The 22,272-nt window shown below is 37.7% G+C and overlaps 1 protein-coding gene across 2 annotated transcripts in view; it reads right to left on the minus strand.

Annotated features, from left to right (window-relative positions):
- skd (mediator complex subunit skuld) overlaps positions 1 to 22,272 on the minus strand; it is an 888,725-nt gene that overhangs the window by 323,908 nt on the left and 542,545 nt on the right. For both annotated transcript variants that reach the window (XM_067142112.2, XM_067142111.2), the window contains one exon: positions 14,053 to 14,232. In XM_067142112.2, the coding sequence (XP_066998213.1) occupies positions 14,053 to 14,232 (180 nt within the window). The remainder of the gene's footprint in view (positions 1 to 14,052; positions 14,233 to 22,272) is intronic.

The raw sequence follows: 22,272 nt of genomic DNA on the forward strand, positions 1-22,272 counted from the left end.
CTACTCGCAGTTAAATCCGCCAAAAAGGCCTACACACGATCCAGCCAACAATGAACCCGACAATAAAATAAAGTAGAGGAGTTCTAGTCGCAACTTGAATGAGAACTCGCCAAGATCTCTCAGCACCACATTAAGATCTCCTCGGAGACTTTAAATGCACAAATCGGCTGAGAATGAGAACACCAATTCATCACCGAGACCTCACATGTGGACTGGCCAAACTCCAACTAATGCCCACACACTTCAAGAAACCACCTTGAAACTATACCAATCGATCACTTAGGTGAATACTAGATAGATCATGTGGCGAAAGTTCTTTCTGGTAATCACGAACAATAGAGTACACAAGGTTAGAGTCCGACTGCTATCTCTCAAAATCAACATTTCCTTCAAAAACAATCAAAAACCTAAAATTCCATGCATCAATCTGGAATACTTAAAAGAGCACACAAAGTATAGTTTGTATAATCATTACAGACAAACATACAGAAATGGGACACACTTCTTGAAATCATCCAGGAATCATAAAGAACACACTGCCAGCCACCACAGAAACGTCAACACAGACAGTGAACCTCAGACTGCAACAGTGCCCTGGAATCCAGTATTCAAGCCTAGAAGAATAAGCACAGCCACAAAACACTAGAGAATTGGAAGAACGTTTTAGAAACACAGAAGTGAACATCCAAAAAGATAAGGTGAATCTAACTCGCATACCATCTTAAATGATTGAAATAAATTGATATCGATTTCAAGAGGAAAAATGCGCAAAATTTCTACACGACCGTTAAGGTAGAAATAAATATTTACAAGCTGCCCGGCCTTTGTTCCCAATGCCCTGACAGAACACTTGAGATCAATACAAAAAGCAACTGTGACATTCTGAAATGGTTCTTCACAAAGCTACACAACTGTGAACCACCTACAGAGAAACTTCCAATTGGACACATCCACCCCAAACCAGGATTCAGTTCCCCCAGCACATGATGAGATAAGAATCATCATACTGCCCCTCAAAAACAATACAGCACCAGGGGAATGTGGTGTAATCACAGAGATGCTCAAGATCAGAGGTGATCTCCTAGTTGATTGCATACAAGCCATCATTGTGAACATATGAGAAAGCAGAATCATACCTGCAGCTTGGAAAAGTGCTTCAGTACATTACACAAAAAAAAATAACAAGATGGATCTAAACAATTCCAGAGAAATTTCACTCCTGCCAATTGCCTACAAGGTGCTCTCAAATGCCCTCATTAAGAGATTGGAGCAACAGACAGAACAACACTCAGCGAGTGGCTATGCAGTTTGGGTCACGTAGCTGTTGGCTTGCATTTGGGAGATAGAGGGTCCTCACGCCATTGTTGGTAGCCCTGAAGATTGTTTTCTGTGGTTCCCCATTTCTGCACCGGTCAAATGCTAGGCTGTACCTTCATTAGAGTCATGGCAGTTTCCTACCCACTCACAGACAGAACATAAGATTGGTGAATATCAGGCAGGCTGCCAATCGCGCCGACCTTGCGTGGAACACATCTGGAACCTCAAGATGATACTCCAGCATCGCCAGTCCAACTACACAGTGGTCACTTTTGTAGACTTCAGAAAAGAATAAGACTCAATTGACTGCAGCACCCTGTTTAATTTACTATGACAGTACAGTGTAGACAGTAAAATAGCTGTGTTAATCCAACAGACTTTGACAGACACAACATCTAAAGTTAAATTCATGGGTGAACTCTCCAAACCTTTTGAAATTAGAACGGGAGTAAGTAAAGGTTGTGTGTTGTCCCTACTCCTGCTCAACATGGTATCAGGCGAGATCGTTAAAACACGGAAGAAAGAAATCGCAAGAATATGGGAATGAAAGGTAAGAGAATCACACTTAAATGCCTTTCATTCACCGACGAGTTAACAATAATTACCTGGACTCCTGAGGAAGCCAGACATGCCACTGGAAGGCTTCACGGGATCACTATCAAAACCAGCCTCCAAATTTCTCATGAGAAAACACTGTACATGGACCCCAAACATCCAAACCTGAAAACACTTGCAACAAAACACAGGAACAACATACAAATGAATTACTTCAAGTACTTGGGCAAAATTATCAGAAGAACTGGCAACGAAAGAGTAGCCAATGAAACCTGTGCAGAAAAATTATGTAAAGTCTTCAAAATCACCTGGAATATCTACAAAAAGAAATTACTTCCCATCGAAGTCAAACTCTGTCATTACCACGCAGTCATTCTCCCAGAAGCACTCTATGTAAATGAGACCATCATTAACCACCAACACCACAGATATCGAGAAAATGGAATGACAGATACTTAGATGGCATCTGGATGCGCAAAAGCTCGGAAGAACTTATTCGCTGAACGAAGGATTCATTTAAGTAGCATGGAAAAGATCTATGGGCAAATAGCACAAGTGGATGATTTGCAATTAACCAAAAAAATATTCCTCATCATCAATGGAGCACGTTAAATCAAACTATGCTGGCTAGTCGATACCCAAAAGGATCACACAGAAGGCAATACTGACCCACTGGCAACTACCTGGACTACATATAGTCAGAAAATCAACTCTCACAATTGCACGCCCAAGGAATCAACTGTAAGAAATCTGAAATTGAAAAACATACGGATACAAGAACGACGACAGCCTCATAGCGAGAGGATGAGAAAGTTTTGAGAAGATAAGAAGAACAAGATGACCAATGCTGACTTATGATTTCTACGTGCTCCTCAGAGGACAAAACATACAAGGACAATAAACAACAACAAAAATTCTGTGTAGTATTATAAGTCTCTGGAACTAATATTAGTCTAAATGTTATTGTTTTTATGTCCCACTAACTACTTTTACAGTTTCTGGAGACGCCTAGGTGCCAATCCTAGACAAATGAACACAGATCTATCAACTAAGTACTTCTGAATGCCACCTCTCTGTGCCGGGATATGCCTGCAACTGTGAGTCTAACTGGATAAATAAGGATATATGGAATGGATATGAGATAACCCTTGAAAGATAAGAGTACTTAGGCTAGAAATATATTAATACCAGTGAAGACACATAGGAAAGATATTTATATTGTATGTCCCCAAAGTCAATGGAAGAGACAGTGAAGGAAGTACTTTAAGTCTCCAAACATAAACTCACCAACAAAAATTGTGAACATTTTGTTACGTTAAGTGATGCCCAGTATGTGTCACAGTGATGCTAAACATCTTAAAACATCAATAATTAACATTCTTAAAGAGTGCTACTCACAATCTGCATATTAGTTGTCTCACAGAATGGGCAAGAAATACAGTAGATGTTCTAACACCCAACAAGAGGTGTTAAAACACTAAAATTTTAGAACTTCACTAACAAAGGAAAGGATTTGTTGCATCCTCCTATTCAATACATATATATCCATCTTTAGAAGGAGTAATTCTAATCAGACTTGTTTCGGCTCATTTTTGAGCAATCTTCGGTGAAAATGTTAAATGAATGTTATTAAAAACACGACGAGAAAGAATGTATAAAAACATGCGCAACATGATGAGGTAGTAGCAAGGATGAGAACATTTTTTTTTTCCTTGCTAGGGGCTTTACGTCGCACCGACACAGATAGGTCTTATGGCGATGATGGGATAGGAAAGGCCTAGGAGTTGGAAGGAAGTGGCCGTGGCCTTAATTAAGGTACAGCCCCAGCATTTGCCTGGTGTGAAAATGAGAACATCTTAGTCTGAAAGTACAGTATGTCACACTTAAAAAACGAGGACAAAATCACAAACATAAGAACTTGAGAAACAGTCTATCTTCACTGAGTCACATGCTCGAAAAGTCTAGAGGGCAACAGAAGTATGAGAACATATTTTGAGAGGAAACAATGCCAAGTGTTGCATGTGTGACTCGGTAGTGGAAACCGACCATAAAATCAAAATCTGTAAAGGAAAAAATTAATGGGTATATGTGAGAAACTTGGGCTAAAAGATGAAAGATAATGAAAAAACTTTAGACTTACTTATTAAATAATTTAGTAAATTTAATAATAATTATAATAATAATTAAATAATATCTTGTAATAAAGAATTTTGGAAGGTACAAATGTAATGCATGTACCAAGTAACTTAATGCAAAATTGTTGAATATTATAAGCACAAAATGGTTACATAAAAGTGCACCTGAATCCAAATTTTAACTACCATATAGGCCCTTATATAGATAACACTTCAGCAATAAGAATAATAATACACAGTCAAATCACATTATTATGGCCACCTGCTACAAGTGCCATTCACGGCACAAAGCCCATGATGCATGCCCTGTGATGTGGGCTACTGAAGCAGGTATATAATACGAGTGTCAGGGTGGCTGTATACATCGCCCTTCTGGCTGCCATGGTTAAGGGAAGCGATTTAACAGAGCAGTGAAATGGGACGATTATCAGTTTTCAGGCCAAACGGGGCAGCATTTCTGAAACAGCGATATTTGTGAACTGTTCACATGTCTCTGTGGTAAAGGTGTATCGTGAATAGACGAATGGCAACACTGGGAATAACAGTTGTGCACACTGCGCAGATCCACGCACCATTGATGTTTGAGGTGAACGTCAACGACAAAGGTGTGCGAAGACCAACCAATATGCTACAGTGGAACAGTTCACTGTCCAAAACAACCAGGGAGCATCCAGAAACATTTCTAGAACAAGCAACAGTTCAGCAAGCCATTCTGCCAATGGGGCTTCAGAGTAGATGGAGAGCAACTGCTAATGCACGTGTATCAATGAAAACGATTGGAATTTGCTGGTAATATGGCAACAGGATAGCCTTCCCCATCGAGTTACGTTTCCAACCACTGCTGGACAAACACAAGACTGTGGGGAAGTTATTAAGGTCTGGGGAAAGTTCTCATGGCATTCTTTAGGGCTGATAATCCATGTGGAAGGGATAGATCTGGTTATGAATCCATCCTCAACAATCATGTTCACCCGTTCATGATGATTGTCTTTCCTCGGGAGAGTGGGGCCTTCCAGCACGATAATGCACTTTGTCACATGGCTAGAAGTGTCCGCATGTGGCTGGAAGAGCACGATCAAGACTTCAAAGTTCTTCCCTGGCTCCCAAACAGCACTGATCTAAATCCAGTCCAACACACGTGGGACCACCTAGGTCATCGTATTTACTGCCTGTCTCTTCCACCATGCACCCTTCAATGCACTGCAGAGAGCATGGCTCCAGATACTCGTTGAGATCTATCAGCACCTGACTGAGTCACAGCCAGCACATCTAGCTGCTGTCTGTGCTGCGAAGGGCAGTTACTCTGCATACTAGCAAGTGGTCATAATAATGTGAATCAACTGTATATATATGCAAGAAGTAACAGATTATAGATATATATATTTATTAGTATATATTCTTTTAATACCACAAGAGATTAAGTCCTCACACTATCGAAGTAGGCAGAAGATTACAGAAGTGAACTGAATACATTTTGACTCCTTGTGCAAGTCTGAATTGATCTAATCTGATCATAATCGAAAAAATCAACATTTCTGTGTGGACTCTAGAACACAATGGTATGTCTTCCATTTCAAACTTCTCATGTGCATTAATTGGAATTTCAATCACAGGCAGGTTAGTGAAAAGCAAGCAGATTAAGTGCCTGAACAATTATTCACCACCTGCTAGAACATCGTTCACTAAATAAATAAAAATAAACAATATCTTTTAACCCATAAGACTATCAAGGTGACAATATACTGATACTTGCTGAAAACTTAATTTATCATTTTAGGACAGAAGAATTCTAAACTGAAGAGGCCAACTCATAGCTTCTCTCATTAACAATAGTTGTGCAGTGATATGCAATATCTAGAGGCACCTGTTTATCATGAAGCATGAAATTTTACGCATTTGGCCCAAAAAGTGAAATTATTGAAGAAATTATGTGGAATCCCTCTTTGATCCAAGAAGCATAACGAAAGGTGATTTGGAAAATGATTAAGTCTATCTAGTAAAGCAAATTCCCATCCTGTGGGAACTTTCAACATCATCAGAATATGGGCACTTTGTGGAAGCTGCAGTGGAGGCTTTATGGATCCCAGTCGGTAATACTGAGAGTGTGAGGTCATTTTAAATGATGTGTAATGTAATATCTGACACGCAAACAATTCTGACTCCCAGCAATATGGAATTCATGGTATGTCTGTCTTTTATAAACCAAAGTGTTATGTACGTAGGCTAGGCCCTACTGTTAAAATGGAAGGATGAAATTTTTCCAACCATTCATGCTCTGATATATACAGTGTGTGTTGTTAAGAAGAAGAAGAAGAAGAAGAAGAAGAAGAAGAATTACAATTAAATTGCTTTCATTCCTCCCCTGAAGGGGGAGGTGGGCCTCTTAGATGGTGACAGTCTTTCAGGCCAGGAAAGCATGTCTCATTTTTATTAAACATGTGTGAAAATAAAATATGATGTTTTAATGCAAATATGCTATCAACTATCTTTTAATTTAGCTTTTATCGCTGAAAGGTGGAAATAATATTTAGCAAAATTTTTGACGAAATAAAATAAAAATAGCGAAAAATATATAAAAATAACCTTTAAGAAAATGACAAAATTAGGCAAAAAATTGTCACCATAAACAGGTGCCTCCAGCAATGTCCGATGGGAAAATAATATCAATATGGTTTTATGCTCCACTTAGAATTTAGTCTTGCAAGAATACTTTAATGTGCCAGTAAATTTACCAACACAAGGGTGATGTAGTTGAGTAACTTCAAATACCACTGTACTGAGCCCAGATATGAACCCACCAACCAGCACTCAGAAAGCCAGCATTCCACCATCCGAGCTGCTCAGCCGTACACATGCAACCAACCACATTAGAAATCACTATATCAGACAACGCATGGGACTTGTGCCAGTCTGGGACAAAATGTGAAAAGCTCATCTCAAATAGCATGGACATGTCATCAAGAAGAGACCAGCGATCACTTACAAAGACAGATGTCCAGTATAACCCACGAGGAAATCAACCATGCTGTGTCCCAAGAAATGGTGACTTGATAGTTTCAAGAAAGACTTGAAGATCGTAGGTGTCAGACCTGATGATGCCCTTCACAAGACCAAATGGAGAATGGTGAGAAAACTTTTAGTGTCCTTTAGATGGCTGGGGGTCAATTTTTAAAGCAAATACACAATATTCTTACAGGATTCTTTCAAATAAAAAAAATAAAAAAAAGGATGCTAATAGGGGACAATGTTATAACCATGGGGTTTACCTCATACGAAAGAAATGCATCATAAAACTCAAAATATGAATTATGAAAATAAGAATGATGAAAGTAAACATAAGTTCAGAATAGAAAAAGTAAGAGGTCATCTGTGCCAAAAATGTGAACTATAAAACTGTACAAATGAAAATAGCAAGAAAACATTCCAGCCGGTTATTCTAAGTTAACAGAAAATTATGTACACTTGTCGAACTTCGTGTCAAAAATAGAATAATACAATCTCCATACTTAAAACGCACACAAGAACGCCCACTAAGTCATTCAGTCATGTTTACAATTACACCCTTTTCTTTATACGATACTGAAGTTCATGCCATGTACAAAAGTATTTAATGCCATTCATCGAAATTCTCATCTTCTTGAGAATCCCAATTATTTGCACTATCTGCACCATACGTCACCCAATGTTCTGTGCATAGGAACCTTTGGCACGACATACATGACACTCTTGAAGATCTGGTCTACAAAAAGCAGTGCCCACTTTCTTGGTCTGCATTTCCAGGGCATTGTGGTTCACTCTTCAATCCAGCAAGAAGCTCTATTTTTTGTCTTCAGTTGTTATGGAATGTAGGGTAACGTGTGTCCCATCTTCCAATAATCCATGCAGAGTTCACAAGACAAATTCTTCAGAACTGCCCTCCTGATTCACGTCATTTTTTCCTACTTCCTTTACTTATTTAACATTGCACTAACACATTGAAGGTTTTCGGTGACGGAGGGACGGGAAAGGACTAGGACTGCGAAGGTAGCGGCTGTGACCTTTATTAAAGTACAGCCCCAGTGGTGTGAAAATGGGAAACCACAGAAAACCATCTTCAGGGCTGCCGACCGTGGGATTCAAACCCACTATCTCCCGAATACAAGGTCACAGCCGTGCATCCTAACCGCACGGCCAACTCTCTTAGTTTATCTTTTCCGCTTGCCAAGGAAATTATATAGGCATTTATTGCTCCAATAATTATGAGGGCAAAGAAGAGTGATAGAGGCCATCTCTTACGAAGCACAAATCTTTCTACAACTTTTTACATCTAATATCAGAACGGTGACAAGTTCATTACTGGATGTTTCGCTAAATCATCACCTTCGTGTTCATCCGATAAACCTCAAACATCCGATTCATCTGGAATTTCAAGGTTGATCAACTGTGGGCGACGAGTGGCCCAGCGAATGCTAACTAAATGCGGAACTACTTCTTTCAAACGTACTACAAAACCTGATTTAGAGGCAATCATTGGCAATGACTCGTCAGTTCCCACACTAACTCTGTACTTTTCTCTTCTCCAATCAAGCCCTACTATACCCCAGTAGCCCTGTAATAACCGCGAAATACGACTGTGTCCTACAGTTCTGAAGTCCTGCATCACCCCATCAGTTACATAACAAGCGAAAATAATCACACATTCTTCAGGATTTCGGTCCCTGGAAGTGCCAATCAAAATACTGAAACATAGAGCATTTTTCAGTTTCTTTTACCACATCTTCCTGTAACTGTTTAGCAATGAATTGAATGAAAAGTCAGCAGTTATCATTTATGTATTGTTTTGTCTCCATATTACAACCTAGTTTAGTTGGAAGGTCAACTTGCTTAGGGAGGTCAGTAAAGGTTGTTACTGATGCTTCTAAAATAGGTTGAATTAAGATGTGCTCAAATATTGAAGACTATATTTTTAATATATTATGCAAGTGGAGAGTTTTCTGGTTCTAACTGTACTTCACCCCACATTAAATTGCCTAAAATGTATTTGACTTTTAACATGAAACAAAAGTGTTTCCTGTCTTCAAGGAACTGGAAAATCCCACTGTCCATTATGAACAGTTATTTTCTGAGTATTTAGCACACATATGTCAGAATTACATTCTAACCTGGGAAAGAAATCCAGCCATGTTCTCTGAAGTTTTCATTTCCTACACAAATTATGTTCAGGCTTAATTCCACAGAAATTTGCATTTTCTATGTTAGGCATTTTTTTCCATACTAGCCCCGCCACTTGCATCTCTAGCAATAGACGTCATACTCAAAATCTCATCAGGCATCATTCTTCTGATAGCAGGACTTGTTTTGAAGAAATAATTGTCAACCACTGAACTAACATTTAAATTGTCTATCATTTGAACCATAGAAAACTGTATGTTTACAATTGAAAAAAATAAGTTATTCCCAAAAATATTAATATTGTAACAGTAACTAGATCCCCTGTTAGAGGTATCAACATTTTATCTTGATTTACAATTATACTACTCAAAGCTTTTCATTGCTGCGTAACACAGTTGAATTTTCAAATATAATTGGTAGGTTTGTTTTATCTTGTTTCCACGACTGCTAAAACATAAAAATCAAGCTTCTCTTGTTTTGGCACAATTTCACAGGTGATGGTTTGCAAATTGGTATGAAAGAAGCCTGTATCGCATCTTCCTCCTCATGATTAGGGTTTTTAGTTCCCGCACAAGGAAAATGGTGCAAATGGCACTCAATATCGTCGAAAGCAAAGAAATAATTAGTTTAGGTGTATGTTTATGGTATAATAATAATGATAATAATGATAGTAATAATAATAATAATAATAAATTATTTTTGTAAACTATGCAAGGGTTCTTAATGAGCATCAAATAGGCTGCCTATTATACTGGCAAATTTTGTTATTTTATTTCCACTTAGTTCAACCAACATAGCTCTCATAATATTATTATTTTTATTATTAACATTTTCATTCTTCAACTTTTTATTATAGGAAAAAATATTTGACTGATTTACTTACGAGTCATTGCTTGTGTGCCTTCTATTTGCAGTCATTGCGCTATATGATTAACCCGTTCCCCGTTATGGACGATAAAGTGTCGTTCAGCAAGAAATGCCCACCACACGTTATGGACTTGAATTTATCGCAGATTGTTTAACTCAAACGTGCTTTGTATTTTACTGACGTTTTGGAAAAATAATTTTCTTGAAATACTAATTAAATGTGTTTGTATTCTACCTTTATATGTAGAGTTTAGTATGATGCCTCAAAACAAGAGTTGAAGCACAAGGGCACATTTCTGCAGGCAGCGCACATTGTTCATACATTTTTCAAACACGTATTTTCTGACAGAACACAAATTGCTGGCTAGGATATTTTTTTCTTGTCTGCGGATGGAGTCCCAGAGATGAAATGTCTCTCTTTTAGCCTATCACCAAAGCTGAAATCAGTATCACCGTCATTGTCTAGTGCATCTTCACCAAAATACACCACTAACACTCTCTATACGTCGCGAACCACTCGACTCGTATTGATTTGTTGAAGCCATACTTACAAGTGATCATAATCCAACCTAAATATTCATGGCATATTATTTGTATAATATCATGAACTATCTGTATTCAATCGTAATTATCATTCTGTCTTCTTTTCTTTCTTAATGCGTTCACCCAACAGGGTTGGTTTTTCCCTCAGACTTAGCGAGGGATCCCACCTGTACCACCTCAAGGGCAGTGTCAGGAGCGTGAGACTTAGGGTCTGGGCGACAAAACTGGGGAGGAGGACCAGTACCGCATGCGTGCGGCCTCACCTGCTAGGCTAAACACGGGCCTTCTGGTGGAGGGGGGGGGGGGGGATGGGAAGATCGTAAGGGATAGACAAGGAAGAGGCCGTGGCTTTGTAAGTTGGGTACCATCCCAGCATTTGCCTAGAGGAGAAATGGGAAACCATGAAAGACCACTTAGAGGATGGCTGAAGGGAAGATCAAACCCCCCACCACTACCCAGATGACTCCCTAAGACTGAGAAGACCCCATTCCAGCCCTCGTGCCACTTTTCAAATTTTGTGCCTCCGGGGGTGGCAGCTAGTCACACTAACCAATACACAACAGAAGCTGACATAATTATCATTGTGTGTAATTTCATAGCGTTTTCCATTTAAATCTAATTACTTTTGTATTAGGCTTAAAAAATTGAATGTCAAATAATTAAATATTGAGTATTAAATAATTTAAAGTGTATGTTAGAGATGATGCTTGTTGTTTAAAGGGGTCTAACATCTAAGATTATCGGCCATGTTAGAGATGAATAAATAAATAATGTTACCTATGTTGAAACACAATAAACAATGAAACATACTTAAATAATCATCAAATTATTCTATATTTTACAACATTCAATGTTCATATTTTAAATTATTTAGAATCTGATTATTGTATCTCATGTAGTTCTGTAATCAATACTTAAAATAAATAAAAATTTGTATATATTTGTGTCTTCCTGTTCAACATCAACACTAAATTGTAAAAAACACCACCAAGTAATTACCCTGGTTTGTGAGGAATGCACAAACATAAAAAGTGTCACATCTCCAAACATTGAGTTTTGACATACAACATTACTACTTGGGACCGTTGAATTGGGACAACGGTTGAGAAGAATCATCCATGGTCATTATGTTAGTTAATATTCATGGAAATGAAACGGTCAACAATTTAAAATTAGAATTTAGAAAGAAAAAACTTTTGTTACAGTGGGATTGAGACCACTTTGGTTGGTTGTCTTTAAAATCATCCCAATATTTAAATTTGCTACAGCAATGTAGGGAATGAGTCAAGGGACAGTTCAGCAGGAACAAAATATGTTAACTTCTAGACCACATCTTTAAAGAATCAAGTAAATATACATTTTTCAGAATGAAATTGAAAGAAGGATAATTACAGCATTTCTTTTCAACATGGCTATCAACAGAAAATAAGGGGAAAGGTTCAAATATTTTATTTTATCAGAAATCCACTGAAAGAAGTTTCAAAGGTTATCTGAATGTTTGCAGTAATGATTGATGAACATTTAAAGGCTTGGTTTCTCAGAACTGACGCATGCGAGGTGCGAGGTGCGAGGCCGACGTTGGGTACTTTCATCCTAATGACGCTGCGAGGCTCGTGGTTTCCCAGGCTGCGAAGCGGATCAGTTGCCGAGCACATGTCTCGCAGCCTGTGCGCTACTGTTGGAAGAGGAAGCGGATTATGTGTCAGTACTGGAGGGTTTTCTTCACCCCTATAGCAGTATCAATGGAAACTGTTGATGATCTTGTGATGTCAGCCTGTATCGTCCACAACCTTCTCCGGAATGAGCGAATTCCTTGCCCAAATTAACACTTTATTGGCTATTTGGAATTAACAGAAGAAAACATGATTCCTCTGGCAGCTGACAACGGAGGTAATTCTATACATGATGCTTTCATGACAAGAGACAGCTTCAAGAAATATTTTTGTAGCAGGAAGAGAGAATCGGTATGACAAAGAGAAATGCTAACAGGGTGGAGTGAAAGTTTTTTTTCTAACGGACAAACATGTATTTGTTTACCTATAGTTTACTTTTTCTGTGACCCAATTAGCATAATAACGGAATGAACATCGTTATTAAAATAAAACACGTGATATTATTAAATGAACAATACAAATTTTGTAAAATTATATATATTGGCATATTTGATATTAAAGTAATGGATTTATTGGTTGATATATCATTTCTAAATCTGTTAATAATTTAATCCTTTGAAACTGAACTCATTATATTTGTTATAAGTAACATTAATAATAATAATAATAATAACAATAGAATAATAGACACCCTACCACCGATCCACAGAGGCATCTACCACATCAATGAAAAAACAAAGAATCCCAAGAACGGAGGTTCCAAATGACAGTAAATTAACATTAATCGTCTGGTACCTCCGTTTTTGGAGATTCTATTTTTACGAACTCTTTCCTTCTCAAGACCATCGTTTACTACATAAAACTAGCAACATTTATTAGCTGTTCTATCCAACTTCAGTGATATCATTTTCCATAAGTTGTCTTTCACAACGTTGTGTTTGTAGCTCTTGTGTTAACTTACAACACTGGGTGTATTCGAACTTCTTTAATCAGTTCCTCGTCCACTTCGTCCGTAAAGCTCATCGTGTTGCTTAAAACAGTAAAAACAAGAACAGAAACAATGTCGCCTCGCACTGCTGTCGCCTCGCACAAATCTGGCCGGACGAATCAGTGCGCGGTGACGCTGCGAGGTCTCACTGCGAGGTTGCGCACACTGCGCACTGCGCAGCTTGAGAAACCACTTGCATAAGTTTGTGTAGTCTAGATTTGTGCGAGGCGGGCCTCGCACCTCGCACCTCGCATGCGTCGGTTCTGAGAAACCAAGCCTTAAAATAAAAAACAGGCTAACAATAGGGAACTTACAGATACAACTGGCAAAGTATGTATCAATCAATGCTCAGAAAATGTCCTGCTGCCGTATCCAAATTTTTTGAAAGTTTATTAACTCTGGGGCTAGGAAGACTGGTAGTTGCTGTAATCTGTGTTGATGGCGGCAGTATAGTGTAATTGCAAGTAATGCCAGTCTGAAGATATACTATAATCTATAAATATTCAGATCTTATAGTCTGGTTATTTACTAATAATCATGCTATTATTTATAAGCCCCATTAACCACGATGGTTTTCAGAGACACCAAGGTTCTGGAACTTTGTCCCCCAGGAATTATATGCCGATGTATTAGAGCACCTTCAAACACCACCCCAATTTGGGAAACAGTCAACACTCTTCCATCTGAGTCACTCAGCCCACTAATACCTTTTGCCTTCTTATTTTTATGTATAACCATATGTTATGTAGTCTTTCTCCTAAACATGTTAACCAGTGTAATAAGTACAGGTTGAGAACATCAATAAGCTTGTCCTATATATTTTTAAGACTGAACCAAGTTTCAGAATGATATAGTTTCCTTCTATCGTGGAAGAATTCCTTACCGTCTCATCACTCGATGTATCATCAGAATTATCAAATATCTGGTCCAAGTCCCGGTATGATACTTGAAGACCTTCACTTGTAAACAGATTTCCAGATGAGAGTTTGTTTGTAGGCCCATTCGCAGTGACTGGATCAAAAGGGCCAATGGAATTACCAGATCCTCCTTTCCTGTCTTCTTCCTGGAATAGACAAATGAAATACATGAACTTGGCAGGTAACCTATAGGAGAGTGATTTTTAGCATTCTTAAGTTGTAATACCATACTTTATAAAGTGTTACATCATCTGTAATGTTCACATATTTTACAGTACAATCAAAAAGAGGATAAGAGAGAGATTCTTTATACAGTCTTCTTATTCTTCCTCCTCCTCCTCTTCTTCTTCTTCTTCTAATCCAACTTTTCCCATTCAGATGGGGTCAGAGTTTCTGGAGGACCTCTTCCACCCTCCTTGGTACCAAATGTCATCCTCCGTTAGTCTCCTATGTCACATCTCTTCTCTCGCATAATCCATCCACTGCCTCTTTGGTTTTTCTCTCCTTCACCAACATTCATTTCAAATACTTTTCTCCCAATGCAACCTTGACCCTGTCTCGAAATGTATCCATACCACTGCAACCATCTTTCTTGGACTTTCGTCAATATTTCTATCACTTTTATAAATCCTTTGATTTCTTCATTCCTTATCTGGTCCATTCTTGTAACCCCACATATCCAACTTAGCATCTTCATTTCTGCAACATCCAGTTTCCTCTCCTCAGATTTCTTCATTGCCCAGCACTGTAGGTCCAATTGCCATTTTATGTGCTATTCTCTCAAGTTTAGTGGTCTGTGATTTATCACAGAGCACTAGATATTCTTTCCCAGTTTAGCAAGGCTATCTGTTTTCTGTGGGCTGTTTCTGCACTTAGATCTCTATTTTCAGTCACCGTTGACCCTGGTACTTGAAAGTGTCAGCATTTTTCAGCCTTACTCCACTCATCTGAATCCTTCTATTTCCATCATCCGACGCACCAAATACTATGTGTTCAGTTTTCAGTCTACTAGTCTTCAGCCCTCTTTTCTTCAAGAGCAATTCTCCAATTTACCAGATTCTCCTCCACCTCAGCTTTCTTCAAACAACATGGGGCGATACTGTTCAAGGACATCGCGCACCAGAGAGCTGGGTCCAGATTTCCTCAGATATGATATCCGTTATCAGGAGGAAGATTTATGGACTTACTGATGACCCCTGATGCAAATTTCCTCTTACAGATATACCTTCCAACATGCCAACGCTTGTCCTTACTTGTTTTACATATATCTCATCAATCACACATACTTTTCCAGTACTCCCTTCTCTCCCATACACCTTCAAGTGTCTTTCCAGGACAGCTTGTTGTACGTCTTTTCTAGATCAACCAATACAACAGTACTTACAACAAAATTATGTTGACCCAGCAAGAGTGCTTATAGACATGTAATTCATGATTTTCGATTGTTGCATTAAAAGATGAAACAGAAGGCAAGAAATATTTAAAAACAAAAAAGAATGTTTAGAGAATACAGATAACAGTTAAAATAGTTACAATTACCGTTGAACCAGAAAGAAAAATATATTTGAAACAATCCAATATTTACAATCTTTGAAACAGTTCTCGATTATATAGGCTACGATATCATCAAACTCATATTAGCTTTTATACATGTCTGCTTGGCGGCTTTGGGTTTAAATATTCTTCCTCCTTTTTGTATGAAAAATCAAAATGTGCAGATATGAATTCAAAGTAACCTATCAAGTTTCCTGAACTTGATAATGTACGGTATGTTTCATTCCCTTCCCACATACATTTTAAATCTACTGGGTTCCTATCCTCCTGTAGTGTTAATTGTGTATTTTTTGTCTTCTAACATGTATAAACCTGTATTTTTTGTTCTCCTTCTTTTGTTGTATTCATCTTCTTTACTCCTTACTCTTCACATTTGTGTATCAAGAATGAAACAGATTCACACAAAATCATGGTCTTATTTTTTTTTATTTTTTTTTTTTTTTTTTCAAAATTCTATCAGAATTTTAAGATACTATGAAGGACAGCCCAGTTTTTCAATGAAGTTTTCTAATACACTCTTTCAAATTTCAGGTAGAAAACAGACAAGGCAGCAGCTTTAATATATTTTTTAAAATCTCTCTTTGCAAGTTTTCTGTCACTACCACACTGCTGATTGAATTTGATAAAACCTGGATACTTCTTGTGTATGTTTCTATACTCCTTTCAGCATTGTGATGACAGTATGAGCAAGTTAATCTACAGTTTTCGTGATCTTGTTACAACCACATTCTATGTTATATGCTATTTACACATTTCATCAAAGCTAATATACAGGTAAGTTAAAAAATGGAAATAACATTCTCTGTATTTGCCTCGTGTGAAAATAGGAAAAGGCTGGAAACTTATCAGGGCTGTCGATGATGGGATTTCAATCCATCACCTCCTGAATACTGGCTTATAACTACATTAACTGTACCATGGGCTTTAAAATATTTATTATTATTATTATTATTATTATTATTATTATTATTATTAACAATTTGCTTTTACATCACAAAACACACAGATAGGTCTTATGGTAACAATGGAATAGGAAAGGTATAGGAGTGGGAAGGAAGTAACCGTAGCCTTGTTTAAGGTACAGCCCCGTGACCTGCAATGTGCGACTAACTTGCTTTGTCTCTCGGAATATCCTCTATTCTACAGAAGTCCTTTTACAATTCTCAAATAGAAGACAAACTTGGTCAAAACCTACAATGAGGCATTTTGACATGCCCTATTTAGGCGTAATCTTTTGACTGCAAGGCTATCTTGCATTAACCGTTACAAAATACTAGATTCCATAACAGCTCCAAAATGAAGTAACACCTGGTATGATCAGTTCTCTGATGGTAGCCAAGTGCTATTGGTTGATGGAGTAGGGGAAGGAGGTGTCTACCAGACTCGTAAAATACAGCTCAAACTGCAAATAGTTTGTATCAGGATTTAGTACACGCATATATACAACTGAACCCAAGTTATACTCATATCTCAAGGTGACTAGGAAATTTTACATACAACTAAGAATTACTTTCAAATCGGGTTTAGATGTTAAATAATTCTTTAAATTTTTTGTCTATTTTCAGAAATAAGATTAAAAACGGGTTACTTCAGATATGTAAGTTAACAATATTATTTGTACTTACGATTCTTTTAACTATCAGGTTTGCAACATTATTAATGAATACGTTGACAAAGTCTCAACGTAAATAATACATTTTTTGTTTTAACATTAATCAGAACTTTTCACCTTAAACTTCTTTTCACTTAAACCAGGAAACTTAGCTAATATTGTCACTGTAAACAATGTCATGATTTATTTTGTGCTAAAAGTTAGTAAGAAAGATAATACCATAGTATTGTACACTGTGCCTACATATGAAGAACTTGAGAAAAACAATGGGGAAAAAAAAGAATCTGATTTCTTCAGCTGGGCTGAGTGGCTCAGATGGTTGAAGTGCTGGTCTGCTGACCCCAACGTGACAGGTCATTTTGAGATTGACCCTGGTTTAGAGAAATCAGATAATATTATTGGATTTACGTACCACTAAATACTTTTATGGTTTTTGGAGACACAGAGGTGCCGGAGAAGGAGTTCTTTTACGTGCCAGTAAATCTCCCGACACGAGGCTGATGTATTTGAGCACCTTCAAATACCACCATATGGAGCCAGAATTGAACCTCCCAAGTTGGGGTCAGAAGACCAGCAGCACCTCAACCATCTGAGCCACTCAGCGTGGCTAAAGAAATCAGACATTTTGGTTTTACTTTTCTAGCATTAAGTGTATAAATCTAATTTTGCAAACTTATTAGTGCATTAACAGCTTTCGCACTACAACTTTGTGCACTGATGTAATGCCTACAGACATCCACTGCATTTAAAAAGTCACCAAGTTGTATAATTGAAGATTAAAGCCATCTTTGCAGTCACTACAGGTATCATTGTTTGCAGCTACTCCATCCTCCTGAACAATGCCATGTTGACGTACATCATCAATGATCTCCTTGTACTGTAAGGCTCCATATACAGCCAGATCATCATCAAAGTGTACCTCGATATGGAAAAAGTTGTTGACTGAGGAGGATGGTACATGCTCCCATGCAGCAGAAATCAACTCCATAGTCTGGAGTACATTAATGAAGAAATGTTCATCTCTTGCATTTGACCGTATTACTAAAAGTTGTATTAACATTTGACTGTAGTGCACTTTGAAGTTGGCAATGATATCCAACCAGCTGAACACTGGATTTCCACTCAGACATTTTCCAGGCCTATTTCGGGGGGAGAGGCTTATCTTCTTTAACTTTTTCATTCTACAGTCCAATTTCTTTAGCCACTATTCCATAATAATCAGTCATCCACGAATTTCTGTTTGACTCATAACCAGTAGGTTTTGTTTTGACACCCCTGAAGCACTTCTGATTTTGAGATTTTCAAATAAAATAAAATTTCTTTAATAAGAAATTATATTGGTCAAATTCATCTAAATTATACTTTTTATAAACATTTTATAGAGAATGTTCCAGTCCTTTCAGGACTTCTTTCAGCAATCAATGGACTGAAATGAAGACATTAAAATGTGAACAAGACAATATAATGTTAGCGGTAAGGGAGGGAATACCATGCAACCACGAAAATGTCAATAGTAACTGAAATACTATCCGTATTGATGATATCAATTCTGCTCAATAAGTAACAATTAAGTTTACATAATAGTACTGATAACTAAAAGAAAATTCAAAGATACCTTTGCGCGGTATTCCTCAACCCATAGGGTAGAATCATGCAGAGAGAGAGGCAATACTGTGCTGGAGGAAACCATATAATAGCAAAATGTAAAAACCAGAAAAATATAAAAATTACAAAAAAGAAAAAAAATCATATATGACTTTAAAAAGTTCTGTGAAATTTTCCGGCAGATATTATAGCATTATTGATGTGTCTGTGCCTAATTTATCTGCACTTTTAAGGAAATTTGTAATGTTCAAGTGCCTAATTCATCTGCACAAGGTGGTACACCTCTTAATGAAAAAAAAAAATAAAAAAATGTTATTTTTCCATATTTTTTGATAGTTCATACCTTATTTTATAATATCGTTTGTTTTATTTTGTACAAGTCATCCCTAAAGGTCTCAAATTTCATTTGAATGTCGCCCTGACAGCTGAGGGTACGTCCCCTTTTTGTATAACCAATATACTTTTTCTGCATTTAAAAAACAAATTTCAGGGCAGGTACTCTACTTCTAGGGTTGGTACAAGTGTTGTGGTTTGGTACAAGTGTTGTGGCTTGGCGGGTGACACTTGTCTTGTGTTTTGTGTCATGGCTGTTGTTTTGATAACGTCCTGTTGTGAAAAGTAAAGAAGTATTTTTTTTTTAGGATGCCTGGCTCAAGTAGACTGTTCAAGAAAAGCCGTGTAGGCCCTAGAAGGAAACCTAAATTGAATATTAATAGTAATAATATGCTGTCTGTGGATAATAGTTCTGCTAAATGTAGTAATGCGAGCGTGAGGTTATTGGAGACACCTCTTTGTGGTAAAACAAAATCAACTCCAGTGAGCAGTAAATCAAGAAGAAACTTTTCACTAACCATAATGTAAGTAACAAATATGACAGTGAATCTTTGAATGAAACTGACAGTGACGGCAGCAGTGAGCAGGTATGCCAATGCAACCATGTAATTGATCTTAACTAGTTTCCACTGCTTTGAATTTTTATGTGAAAAGTAAAATCTGTAAATGAAGAGCACTCCATACAATTACGTGAGGACAGGTTTAGCTGCTAAATTAGATCTAAAATGCATAAGCTGCAATAGTAAACACACATTTTCCTGCTCTAATTTGACAACACATGGGTATGAGACCAACATTAGATTTGTGTACAGCATGCAATCACTTGGAAAAGGGCTAAAAGCAGGAAAGACTGTGTGCAGTGATGAACTTACCCAAACCACCAACAAAGTTACTTCTTTCTTTCGCCAGTGGCTTTACGTCGCACCAACACAGATAGGTCTTACGATGATGATGGGATAGGAAAGGCCTAGTAGTTGGAAGGAAGCGGCCGTGGCCTTAATTAAGGTACAGCCCCAGCACATGCCTGGTGTGAAAATGGGAAACAACGGAAAACCATCTTCAGGGCTGCCGACAGTGGGATTCAAACCCACTCTCTCCTGGATGCAAACTCACAGTCGCGCGCCTCTAACCGCATGGCCAACTTGCCCGGTCCAAGAAAGTTTAGTAAATTTAATACTATTTAGAGCAAGAGTATAAAGGTGTGTGCTGAAAAAATTATGTTGGAGAAAAAGAAGCTGTGTTAGGGAACGAAGGCTCAACAGATTTGACTGTTGCATCAGACGGTTCCTGGCAGAAACGTGGGCAAACAAGTGCAAATGGTATAGTTTCTGCAACAAGCGTGGACACTGGGAAGGTAATGGATGATGTACCTCTAACAAAATACTGGCAGAAATGTGAAAATGTGAAGAAGTGTAAACATTCCATGAAACAACATAAAGACAGTGGTGAATGTAAAGTAAACTACACAGGTGTAAATGGAGGGATGGAAGCAAGTGGAGCAGTTGAAATTTTCAATAGTTCGCTGAAGCTGTATGATGTTAGGTAAACAAAATATTTGGGTGATGGGGATAGCAAAGGTTTTAAAAAGGTTCTGGATAGCAAACATTATGGTGATGTGCAAGTTGAGAAGTTGGAATGCATAGCACATGTCCAAAAAAGAATAGGATGTCAGCTCAGTACGTTAGTGAAGGATTATAAAGGCAAGAAACTAGATGATGGAAAGTTCATATCTGGGCATGGTAGGCAAACTGCTAAGGAAAAAGAGAACATACAGACATATTATGGCATGGCTGTAAGGGGAAATACAGATAGTGCAGATAAAATGAAGCAGGCAGTCTGGGCAATATTTTTACACAAGTGCTCCAAAAATGAAAATCCTATAATCTATCAGCTCCACAACATTTTCTTTGTCTGTAAGGTGAATCAAACTGGTGTAAGTACAATAGGTTACTTGTTATGGATGAACCTTATCAGCATAAGCATTGCCTTCCAGATGAAGTTACAAAAACCATCAAACCAGTGTTCAGAAATCTGAGTTCTTGCAAATTTCAAACTTCAATTATAATTTCCATTTCAGTTGTGCTTAGTAATAACCTGTTGTATTATAATTAGGATACGTCTACACAAAGTTTTAAAACATTGTAGTGTATTATAGTAGGTATCTTATTATAAATTAGTGTGTTTATTCTATTACTGTGAAATATTTGTGTAGTATAGTATCTGTAGTATCTATACTATCTGTGGTATCTGTATTAACTCTCTTACTAGAATTTTGTTGCAGTAATTAGGGTAGACTTAACTGCAGTTTAGAATTGTGTAGACCTAATTCTTGTGTACTACTTTTGGTTTTCAGTAATTAACAGCAATTTTCATTCTGTTAGGGTGTTGTAGAAAAAAAAAAATGTACAACTAAGTAGTATTGTAGTGTAGTAGTAGCTTATATTAATTACCATGTTGTTGTGTGATCCTTGTGAACTATCCTAGACAATATTTCTTTCCTTTCATTTTTATAGGCAATATTTCTTTCCTTTCATTTTGCACAGAATAAGTTATTTTATTTTTCCTTTTCTTCCCATTATTCCGTAAATAACGGCTACAGAGTGCAAGTGTAGGAACTGTGGGTGTGGCCAGGCATTAAGGAGTATGAGGGAGGAGTTGGAGAGTTGAGGGAGATAATTAGGATTTTCTCAGAGGACAGGAAGGAAAGTAGGCCTCCTTCAAATAATGTACAGGATACAGTAGGTGTAAAGGAGGGATGGGAAGAAAATGGGGGAATTGTAGAAGACAGGTGGTCTAATGTTTTAAGGGGAAGGAGATTGCAGGCTAAGGGCTCAGTTCAGAATCAGAGTTCAGGACAGGTGTTTGTGAGAAATCTGTACGAGTCACTGCAGGTAGAACAACCGAGGGAAGATGAGGAACAGGGAACTGTTGCTGAGATGTGTGGAAGTAGGAGGAAGGGAAAAGGTAGGAAAGGGAAATGTAATGTAGTGGAAAGGAAAAGACAGGTGGAACAGGGTCATGGGAGGGAGAAAAGGGACGAGGAAGTAGCTTCTGCAACAGTGAGAGAAGACGGGGCTGACCA

The sequence above is a fragment of the Anabrus simplex genome, chromosome 2 (assembly GCF_040414725.1).
Source record: "Anabrus simplex isolate iqAnaSimp1 chromosome 2, ASM4041472v1, whole genome shotgun sequence".
NCBI classification, from domain to species: domain Eukaryota; kingdom Metazoa; phylum Arthropoda; class Insecta; order Orthoptera; family Tettigoniidae; genus Anabrus; species Anabrus simplex.